Here is a 12,041-nt window from a genome sequence, read left to right as displayed (position 1 = left end):
AACGCCGTGTTTGTATCCAGATGGGAAGATTAGCAAGACGTGACGGAGTGGTGTGACCACTTTGTTGTTTGGGTCCCGTCGATAAGTCAGTCAACACTAAAAGCAGAAATAGATTACATAAATAAATACAGGGTTTCAGAAAAGTTATGTTCAACGAGACAGTCCAGATACGGGCTGTGATTGCTAATTGTCTGTTGATTAGTGAAATGAAGGGGGTGTATGGTTCAGTGCTGTCATGGGCTGAATTTATTGGGTTGAGCTGAGAGGCTGAGAGCTGAGAGGCTGAGAGCTGGGAGGGCAACAGTCGTCTTTGTCCGAAATGGCACCCCATTCCCTATATAGTGCACTACTTTTGACCAGGGCCCTGGTCAAAAGTAGTGCACTATATAGTGAATAGAGTGTATGTTCAGTGCTGTCATGTTGCTCACCGCCTGTTGAGATGGAGATGGTCTCAGCCTCACATTGGGGCCAGTGGTATGTTTGCACTTGTTGATCAGCTCCTCAGTGCTTTCTGTCTGTCCTCTGGCTGCTCTCTGACTGGGCTTACTTCCTGCTGTTCGAGGTCCACCAGTCTGAATCCTGCTCTTCACATCATTAAGCCTGGAGGTGATGATGTCCTTCTTGGTCCCTCTGTCTTTCTGGAGTAACACGGCAGCAGCAGTAGACTCTTTGACTTTGTCTTTAGCTCTCATCTGAGCAACAAGGTGTTCTTTTGTAATATCGGCCTGCAAAAAACAAACAAGCAATGCCGGATTTACTTGAGGACAGCATTTAGTGATCTATCTTGGGATAGTCATTCGTCAGAAATGGTAATTGTCTTCTTCAGCTAAGACTGAAACTCTCTCACAAAGACGATGGATTCAGATGCTATAGACAAGTAATAGACAACAGACAGTGTTTCCGTCCAGCCGTGAGACACAATTGCACCCTATTCCCTTTATAAAGCACTACAAAAGTAGTGCACTATATAGGGAATAGTGTGCCATTTGGGACGCATACCATGAGCTTAATTGAAACAAATGTATTCAGTTTCAGCAGATGAATTATATAGATATTTGGACTTGAGGACCTGAAAGCTTGGGGACATTCATTTGGCACAGCCAGCAGCCTTTACCGCTGCTCAAACGCTCTTATTTTTATGGAGCATTGCTCTTCTACCACAGTGAAATTGTGAACCTACCATCAACTCCTAGTTTGAATCAATTCTCAGCTGTGCCAGAACGCAATTTTCGAAACTAGTAAAAAAGAGCAGAAGTTGGAATTCTCACTCTGCTGCAAAGCCTATAAAAAGGGCGGCTGAACTCAGTCCCACCTGGCTTTTGTGGCCGAGATATTTACTTTCAAACAGCACGGAGCATTTAAACCAAATTGCATGGATTATTTAGATCTCTCAGAGGAGGACTAAGGGTTGAAAATAAGTTGAAATACTTGACTTTAAAAATATATTACACTTAGCTAGTTTTCTGGATCGCATACAACTCTGGCATTTTACTTAGAGTAATGTCAATGTAATGTAATATCTTATGGGGTGTTCATAAGATGCTTTGATCTAGCATTATTAAATTGGACATGAATGTTGTGCAATATATGCTGATCCAACTGGACCAAAAACAAAATGGCAGTTGGAACAAACCAACTGAAATTACTCAAGGTGACTTTCTGACCGACTCACCTGGATATCCTTACTCAGGGCGTTGATCCATGCATCCACTGTCTTCTTAATCCTGACTTCTTCTGTGGTGTCCCTGTAACACAGGGAACACATGGATGCTTTACCATGCTGGAGCTGCAGCCAACCTCCCTACTTACCAACGGACTGTACATACAGTATACCCTATCCACACCACATAACATCATTCATACATTATTGCTCTTCCCAGGACACTCAATCATATCAACGTGAACTCATAACACAGCATTTATTACTTCCCATGTGAGGAAACACTAACAAGACTATTAAGTATGTGTCATAATAACATGAATGGGTGTGCTCTGTTCGTGTTTACTAAACTAGTAGCTATCTATATCCACTAGACTAGAGCATTGTCTGTCTACCTATATGAACACACACTTGGAAACAGATTATCTAGTATATCCCTAATATACTGTACTGTGTCATCATCACAACAAATCGCTATACTTTTTTTCTACTCCCATGTTATTTTTACTTCTTATTTTTATTTGTTATTCACTGTGTCACTATTAAAAAATATATATATATTTTTATTTGATCTTTACCGCCGCATTGTTGGATAAGGACCCGTAAGTAAGCGTTTCACTGTTAGTCTAAACCTGTTGTCTACGAAGCATGTGACAAATACAATTTGATTTGATTTGACTTTATTACATTTACATTTTAGTCATTTAGCAGACACTCTTATCCAGAGCGACTTACATGAGCAATTAGGGTTAAGTGCCTTGCTTAAGGGCACGTCGACAGATTTTTCACCTAGTCGGCTCGGGGATTAGACAGAATAAGGAATAAGACCTAGAGAGAGGGTACTGAGGCTTGACAGATGCGTACCAGAACTCAGAACAAATGCAGCAGCTCAGTGAGGAAAGCCCACCAGGGCTGCTGTGTGTGTGTGTGTGTGTTTACGCGAGTGTGTGTGTGTGTACGGGCGTCAGCCAGGCAGGGAGGCAGCTAGCTCCTCATTTTGATGCTGAGGGGAGAGTCTCTGTCTCTGGGCAGAAAAATACAGTCTCCATTTCCCTCTGAGATCCTGAGGAGTGAGAGATGGGGGTCTGGTCTCTGTGAGGTGAGCAGCTGGCTGGAGTGGGAGGGGAGAGGGAGAGTAGAGGAGAGGGAATTTAGCTTCATTGACACTGACCCAAACCTCATTACCCATACAGATGAAGCTACCCTCCATGGCTGCGTTAGCTCCCATCCCTGGTGTGTGTCTCTTTGAGTGTGTGATCTGGGATGGATCTACCTAATCAGGCGTTGACTCCAGACACATAAAAACATTAAAAAATACTTTTAAAAAATGGTCACAGGTGCAGTGAAATGTGTTGTTTTACAGGGTCAGCCATAGTAGTACGGCGCCCCTGGAGCAAATAAGAGTTAAGTGCCTTGCGCAAGGGCACAACGACATATTTTTCACCTTGTCAGCTCGGGTATTCAAACCAGCGACCTTTCGGTTACTGGCCCAACGGTCTAACCGCTAGGCTACCTGCCGCCCTTGTGTGTCAGTCATCAGTGCAGCATGTGACCTGCTGCGAAAACAAACCTGTAGGACTATTATTCTCAAATGTTCAAAGCCTCCCATTATGGTGGTATAACAACACCATGCCTGATTATACTTTTTTTGTAACAAGCTTGTCCATGATGGCAAACGTATCAATGTCAAACACATTTAAATGATAGCTGAAAGTGGAGGCCTGCGAATCATACAGCCAATATGCAACGATTCATACAGATGGTAGGAAATTACCAGAAATAGGCCTAATGATAGTTATGTCTGCAGACATAATATCCCCATTGGAACAGCATCCGGAAATTCTCTGGAATATGAAAAACAGAAACAGTGCGTCACTGTCTATGAGGTCTAGCAGAGAGAGCACTACTACTCAACTATTCTGTAATCCAACGGAGAAACAACAACAGAGAAGACTGCCTGAACCCCTGCCTGGAAATGTTTTGTTTGAAAAATTCAAACAACTGTCTGTGCCAACTGCCAAGGGTCGTGGACAAATGACTGTCTGCTTCTAATTTACAGACAGGGGATATCAGGATTCATCTTTAAGCCAGAGACAACATGTGTCCAGCAGCAAAATGCTGAAGAAGCCAAACAAAATAAATGAGAGGAAATAAATCTAATAGAGAACAGTTTTCGAAAAAGAACAAAAGAGCTGTGGAGTGGTGAAGTAGTCCACCAACTCTAGGAACACAGACACTGCAGACAGACAGAGACGGGGTGAACCAGGGCCAGGACGCCCATCCAAGTGTGTTCTCACTGAACCCACCTGGTGAGATATAACACAAGTAAACAGAGCACAAACTGTCACGCTCGGTTGAGCAATTGAGATGGAGGCACATTTTTGTTTGCAAATGGCTTCATTAATATGTTGGGTGGAAATGGATGGCACGCATTAAGTCTTTCCCTGCCTCGTTTTGCAATGTCATGCAATACAAATGACTGAATCCATCAAGCAACCAACCAACCATCCAGTCACATTTGAGGGTGATGTCAACGTCAAGCCATCCGCTTCAGCTCCCTCCCCCTTACCTGAGCATCTGGCAGCCCCATCCCAGTCCTGTGACCTTTCCAATGAAGGAAAAGATCAACGCCATTATGATGGGGAAGGGGAAGGGGGGGCCGGGGGGCAGCTGCATCAATTAGTGTGTTTGTGTTGTCATGCTCTGACATTAGCTCAGAGCTGATTGCGGCCGGCTGCCATTTTGGAGATGATTAGCATACGAGCTGACATTTGGGCTCAGGGTGGTTTTAGTTATATTATAATACGAGATGGAGGGAGTAGTGTCCCACTGAGCCAACATAAAAACCTGATAACACATCATACCGTAGTAATGTGTGTTGTGTGGTTGGTATGTGATGACATCATCTGAGTAACCTGTTCACTGTACTTTCCTTTATGTTGAAATTCTATGGTTCCTCTCTTTGCCCGTTCTCTGGATAGATTTATCATTCACACCATGTATAATCCATAGAATTAGAATATTATAAAATTAGAATAGCATATTGAGTGAACCCATGCGACTCAGTGAAATTGCTGTGGTCTGAGAAGCTTTGTACCCTCTAGTAATTATATTTCTCTGGTGTAATCTAGCTTCTTCAGTGCGGGAGGGAATTAGAACCTATTTCTATGATTAGAAGAGCATTGAAAACGCCTGTTATATTATGGCTGTAATGAGATAACCTTTCATCCAGAGAGAGACTCAGTATCATTATGCTGCAGACTACTCCTTCTGAAGGACCCTGTCTGTGTGCTGTGGACGTAAGGCAGCCAAACCTTCTCCATTTCAATGTTTAAACCACTGCTTCCGCACTCCATTAGAGAGAGAGAGAGAGAGAGAGAGAGAGAGAGAGAGAGAGAGAGAGATCAGCCTTGGGTGCTGCATCGCAAGACATTAGGCAATCTCACCCACTGTGAACCTTATTAATGTCACAATGAATCTCTAAGGCAAGAAAAGGCATCGCTCCGCCACCACTCTATAAGATGAATGCAACGCTTCGGATGTGTAGCGGGTATTTATACTGAACAATAATATAAACATAACATGCAACAATTTCAAAGATTTTACTGAGTTACAGTTCATATAAGGAAATCAGTAAATTGAAATAAATGCATTAGGTTCTAATCTATGGATTTCACATGACTGGGCAGGGGCACAGCCATGGGTGGGCCTGGGAGGGCATAGACCTACCCACTGGGGAGCCAGGCCCAGCTAAACAGAATGAGTTTTTCCCCACAAAAGGGCTTTATTACAGAAATAAATACTCCCCGGCAATTTCTGCTATCTTTTATTTCAGCTCATGAAACATGGGACCAACACTTTACATGTTGCGTTTATATTTTTGTTCAGTATACTTCAAATAACCTCTCTTTTATATGAGGAAGTGATTTGACAATTTTCTCTGCTTGTTTGAAAGGCAGACAAACAAACACACATCCAAGCAGGACATCTCCTGAGTTTTACAACGTTGATTAATCAATGGTCTCTCCATGCTTTCACATAAGCTTGGTCAGTTCTCCAGAAACAATGTGTCAGGTTGGTCTATTGGATACTAATGTTGGCAAGGAAGGAAAACAAACATCACTCAGGAATGAAAGAAATGACATTAATTTGTGAACCATTCCCTTCCCGTTAATGAGGTACCATTAAAGGGTAAAACCTCCAGGGCGCTCACCGTCTCGCAAGCAGACTCACTGAGAAGAGGGATAGAAGAGGGCTGGAAGCCTTGAGATTTCCCTACATGTCCAACATCTGCTACGTTGCAGATTCTCACTGCTCACCACCACATTGCATGTCCATTTATGCAAAGTGCAGTTGACCATCAGAGGCTCGACTACGGCAGGTAGCCTAGCGGTTAGAGCATTAACTGAAAGGTTGCTAGTTCTAATCCCCGAGCCGACAAGGTCAAATCTGCCCCTTGAGCAAGGCGCTTAACCCTAATTGCTCCAGGGTCGCTGTCAATAATGGCTGATTCCATTTCACACCTTGCACTTGTGCAGGTTACCCACTTGCAGTGAAACAGGACAAATATAAGCACCCCCTAGTTGACCTTCTGATTTTCCAGTCAGAAAGTCAGTCACTTCAGAGTCCACATCTCACATCAAATTTATTGGGTTGAGCTGAGAGGCTGAGAGCAGCAGTCGTCTTTGTCTCAAATGGCACCCTAATCCCTATATAGTGCACTACTTTTAACCAGGGCCCATGGGGAATAGGGTGTCATTTAGGACGCACACATCCTCTCCTCCCCACTGACAACTGCCTGTCATAGTGATTGTTCCATTTGGCTTAGCCCTCCGCAGCCTCCAGTGTGCTCCCAAAAGGAGATACACAACTCTCAACAATGGAGCTCAGCGCAGGCAATTACTGCCCTGAATTCTCCCAATTTGCCCTCCGAACATTTCCCACTTGACAACAACAACCCAAAATGTTGCGAGGGCATTTATTATATTCAGAAAGTTTCTCCAGGAATAGATTTGCTTAAAACGACCATTCTGTAGAACTGTTGGTGTTCTTTTAGATCTTTAACATTTCTACCCTCACATTGGTGGTGCTACATATTGGTGGTGGAGGGGAGTTACCTCATAAAAATTTAAACTGCTTAGAGTTCAAGAAAGGTTCTATTAAGGAAATGATCTGTTTACAGTGAGGGAAAAAAGTATTTGATCCCCTGCTGATTTTGTACGTTTGCCCACTGACAAAGAAAATATCAGTCTATAATTTTAATGGTAGGTTTATTTGAACAGTGAGAGACAGAATAACAACAAAGAAATCCAGAAAAACGCATGTCAAAAATGTTATAAATTGATTTGCATTTTAATTAGGGAAATAAGTATTTGACCCTCTCTCAATCAGAAAGATTTATGGCTCCCAGGTGTCTTTTATACAGGTAACGAGCTGAGATTAGGAGCACACTCTTAAAGGGAGTGCTCCAAATCTCAGCTTGTTACCTGTATAAAAGACACCTGTCCACAGAAGCAATCAATCAATCAGATTCCAAACTCTCCACCATGGCCAAGACCAAAGAGCTCTCCAAGGATGTCAGGGACAAGATTGTATACCTACACAAGGCTGGAATGGGCTACAAGACCATCGCCAAGCAGCTTGGTGAGAAGGTGACAACAGTTGGTGCGATTATTCGCAAATAGAAGAAACACAAAATAACTGTCAATCTCCCTCGGCCTGGGGCTCCATGCAAGATCTCACCTCGTGGAGTTGCAATGATCATGAGAACGGTGAGGAATCAGCCCAGAACTACACGGGAGGATCTTGTCAATGATCTCAAGGCAGCTGGGACCATAGTCACCAAGAAAACAACTGGTAACACACTACGCCGTGAAGGACTGAAATCCTGCAGCGCCCGCAAGGTCCCCCTGCTCAAGAAAGCACATATACAGGCCCGTCTGAAGTTTGCCAATGAACATCTGAATGATTCAGAGGAGAACTGGGTGAAAGTCTTGTGGTCAGATGAGACCAAAATCGAGCTCTTTGGCATCAACTCAACTCGCCGTGTTTGGAGGAGGAGGAATGCTGCCTATGACCCCAAGAACACCATCCCCACCGTCAAACATGGAGGTGGAAACATTATGCTTTGGGGGTGTTCTTTTGTTGTTATTCTGTCTCTCACTGCTCAAATAAACCTACCATTAAAATTATAGACTGATCATGTCTTTGTCAGTGGGCAAATGTACAAAATCAGCAGGGGATCAAATACTTTTTTCCCTCACTGTATGTTCATTAAAGCTTGAATCTTTAGTTGCCACATCCATTTTTTCTCATAAATTAACAAAAGGCTATATACCCATTGATTCTTGAAGAATATAACTTAGAAATGCCTCATGAACTTAGTTCAACTGTCGTACCCAATCAGAACCCATAATATTAGCTTGTTTTTACTGGAAACAACATTGGCGTAACATTCAGACTCATTTTGGCCCCATGCTGCAGGGGAGACCAGAGCAGTCTGCCTGTATGTTACCTGTTGCAGGAGAGTGCCTCTAACTGGGAGTGCAGGGTCTCTCCGTCTTTAGCCCTCAGCATGGCCTCCAGATTTTCCTCCAGGGTCTTTTTGTGTCGTTGGACCTGCCGGAGGACCCTCTCAGCATCCTCAAACATGGAGGGGCACGGCTGGCTCTGCTGCAGCAGGGTGGGGGTCGGCCTGGCGGGAGGGAGGGGGAGGACTGGAGGGAGCACAACGGCCACCTCTTCCTGAGACTGTTGGGGGGGGGGGGGGATATATTTATAAAGAAATACCTAGATTTAAATACATATCTTGATTACCTTCTAAATTACAGAAATCTAAATATATGGCTCTGGTTCCACACATTTCAACATTTGTCGGCTGGGCTTAGTTATAAAGTCAAAACCATTCAGAAGCATAAGAGGAGCAAAACATTGCGTGTGTCACTAAATCTAAGAGAACTGTTTGGGAGAATTTTGCAAGAAGAGAGAGAATGCTAGCCTGGCTGTTGCATCTGCTGCAACCATTACCAATAGCAATAGTCACGACAAATCACCTTTTCTGTGCTGATGAAAGAGACAGAGAGAGATAGGGACCCGTTCTCTTCCATTCTATTCCCACTCTTTTTCTCTCCACCCATCACGAGGCATTCCATTCAGGCAGAGCTGATACAGCTGGGAGACCTTGGCTGTTTCTTTCCTCCTCCCCTCATCTTGTTCTCGTCTAGTATATATATTATATCAATCTGTGTGCCTGGCTGCCCTGCATGGTTGCGTGGGGAGGAACAGACATCAGCCTGCCTGCCTTCCATCGTTCGCTAGCTGAGGGTAGTTTGTTTCAGCCGCGTGCTTCCCAGTCGCGTTCTGAAGTCGCTGTCGCAAATAATGCAATATCAAAACCACTTACACTGTTATCAGACACCAATTCACTCCTTTTGTGTATAAGGGGGATATTTGTCTCGTTAGTTTCTGTGGGAAAGGCAGTAAAGGGAGGAGGTTGGTCCTTGCTTTTCACATATGCGCTGCTGACAGCGATTCAGTCATTCTGTCTGAAATTCACGTGGCAACTGAAATAGTCTGGCGAGTTACAGCATGGGAGAAGTAATTCCCTAGTTGCCAAGTCAATCCCAGAACCTTTACAGAACAGGCATTGTGACAACACCAGAATGACCAAACTTATCTTAATCAGAATGCATGTCAATGAGTCACATCCAATAGAGTATTCATCCAACACACCAATAGGCTAGCACAGGACCAACTAACCAATGTGAGAATTGTTATCATTACTCTTTCTCTCTGTAGAAAAACCTATAGTGGTTGAAAAATAGACTTGGGGAAATCTCTTTCTGTTGTAGCCATTGTGCATTCTCCTCTGGTCCATGTGTAAAACAGAGATAACACCACTGATTTATCTATTTCTGTCCATAAAATGGGGGCACAGCTGAAAATACAAGGGTGGCATTGTGTCTGTCTGCTGCTCGGTGGTGGCTTGGTATGGATGGATGGCAACACAGACCGTACAAAACACAATGTAGGGAGGAAAACCTCCCAACCTCGTAAAGCTAGCACTGCAGAGGCAGGCAGGGGTTGCTATGGGAACCTACCATGGAGACGCAGGGAGGAGGAGGAGGGTGGTGCGTGGTGGTGGGAGCGGGGATAGCGGGCTGCTTGCTGCTGCTTGTGGTGTTGCTGGTCCTGGCTGATGCCGTCTCTCTGACAGTCTCTCGGCTCTCTGCAGCAGGAAAGGCATCGCGAGCCTGGATGAGAAGGGCAGAGGAACGCAACACAGGCTGTCTGAGTACCAACCGACTGACACAAGGCAGTGCTGGTTGGACATGTTTTTCCTACTCAAAGTCATATTAGAGGATATGATCTAGTTGTAAGACGCCACACCTGATCATTTGTGGGACACAGAAATGCTGTACTCATACATTTCCATCATGACCAAGCAATCACAAATTTCATACACCACCAGAACGGGCCATCATAGCATGACGACCATTAAATTATCATGCCTGCCACTAAACCCCACTATAAAGAACTGCTGCATTAAAACCTGGTGTGACAATGACAGGCACAGAGAGGAGACAGACAGAGACAGAGAGAGACAGAGAGAGAGAGACAGAGAGAGAGAGAGAGAGAGAGAGAGAGAGAGAGAGAGAGAGAGAGAGAGAGAGAGAGAGAGAGAAACGTGCTCCTTCCAATTCTTTCAGCCCACAGACAGACAGACATACAGACCGACAGGCGGACAGACTGACAGAGACAGCGGGACAGACAGGCAGGCAGACAGACAGCGGCAGGCCAGATAGCATTCACACCCTGCATCCTCAATTATATGCTAATGTATAATTTGCCGTGTGCTACATTATTCTAAGCTGATGGAATTTTTCAGCAGCAGCAGAGGCGTGCTCAGAAACTCAATGCCTGGTTGGCGCGGCGACAGGATCAGAGTGTAATAGATGGGAACAGGCGTCGGGCGGCTGTGGCAACGCGTTCGTGGGGTAAGGATGAAGAAGTGTTGTAATTTATTAAGGGGAGAGGAGGGGGAGAGGAGGGGGGGAGAAACAATCGAAAATTGCTGTCTTGGTCATTGAAATACCAGACACACTCGTGTCTTGGCTTGATTTCATCAGTGGTAAAGGCACCAATTAGATTAGCAAATTCCCAAAGCTGAACACAGACGAGAGGATGATATTGGCCCACTTAGTGAAACAGGAAACGTCCTGACGGCTCTGTGTGTGTGTGTGTGTGTGTGTGTGTGTGTGTGGTGTCGGGGTGCCTCACGTCGTTCAGAGCAATAAATGGGTAGAGGGATAATCTTATTCTCCAGTCTGAATGTCTCCAATATGCCAATAATAGATTTAGGGGGAACTGAGCAGCACCAGCGATAACAGCTTATAGGCTTGGTGCATTAGAATACAAAAGGAAAGTTAATGGAAAAGACCACACAGAACTGGTGTAATGGGAAAGTAATTGTGAGGGCCTACAGCAGTTAACAGTTTTTCTCTTGACCTTGATTATCTTCTAGGGGAAAGGAAAACTGTTTGACAATAGTTTGGAGTTCCTCAAGGCTCTGTTCTCGGACCACTTTTGTTCTCATTATATTGCTACCAGAAGAGGTTATTCAAGGAGGCTTAAAAAAGTGCAAGGACAATGTCTATATACAGTATTCTTGATAAGATTGACAGTTGATATTTCTCTCAGTCAGTCCATCTCACCTGCAGCAGGGTCTGCATCTCAGTTTTGAGTCGTCCCAGGTCTTGAAGTATATCATTGGCTCGTTTCACAGCTGAGGTGGGTTGCGCAGGAACCCCAGAGGATGATGGGAGGCCTGGTTGGTGACTTCCTTCTCCTCTACCTTGGTGATTCGTGTCGCTGTGCTTCGCCAATGCCGCGGTGACCAGCTCTCTAACCCCAGAGGTAACATTAGAGACCTCTTGCTGGTGTTGGCCTTCCCTGTAAGGAAAGAAAGTGTGGGTGTTAGATGAAGAATGCTTTTATTGTTCATTTTCTTGTCAGAAGATGCAAATTCTGTCTGCAATGCCATTGCTATGACATCATTACAACTTTGCAAATCAGAATGTGCCCACTGAGCTTGGTCAACTCATCCATTAGGAAAGTGGGAGAGGAGAGCCATCCTTCCTCCTTCCTGGCCTGGTGAAGTGTTTGCCCTTCAGGGAAGAGGGCCAGAGTGGTGGCACAGCACCAATAACATGACTCACACATAGGATAGCTTCCAAGCAGCCTACGTAATGCTATTGCTAGATCACTATTAAAGACTTCAATTGCATTGAGTGGCTGAGTAGAGTGAGTCCTGCTTTGGAAGGAGGGGAAAGCACATAGGGTCATTCAGAGGACAATGAGGCCGGCTGTCTTATTATATGCC

General features: G+C 44.6%; 1 protein-coding gene across 1 annotated transcript in view; it reads right to left on the bottom strand.

Annotated features, from left to right (window-relative positions):
• The window catches only part of kiaa0586 (KIAA0586 ortholog), a 100,404-nt gene that overhangs the window by 42,930 nt on the left and 45,433 nt on the right, over positions 1–12,041 (bottom strand). The window contains exons 10-14 of the mRNA XM_084182429.1: positions 11,374–11,611; positions 9,760–9,912; positions 8,175–8,410; positions 1,673–1,745; positions 429–725 (exon numbers count right to left, since the gene is read on the bottom strand). Of these exons, the coding sequence (XP_084038555.1) occupies positions 429–725; positions 1,673–1,745; positions 8,175–8,410; positions 9,760–9,912; positions 11,374–11,611 (997 nt within the window). The remainder of the gene's footprint in view (positions 1–428; positions 726–1,672; positions 1,746–8,174; positions 8,411–9,759; positions 9,913–11,373; positions 11,612–12,041) is intronic.

This window comes from Coregonus lavaretus (genome assembly GCF_964263955.1).
Source record: "Coregonus lavaretus genome assembly, chromosome: 18".
Classification (NCBI taxonomy): Eukaryota; Metazoa; Chordata; class Actinopteri; order Salmoniformes; family Salmonidae; genus Coregonus; species Coregonus lavaretus.
Note: the sequence above shows the minus strand (reverse complement) of the source record. Positions and strands in the feature narration are given on the sequence as shown.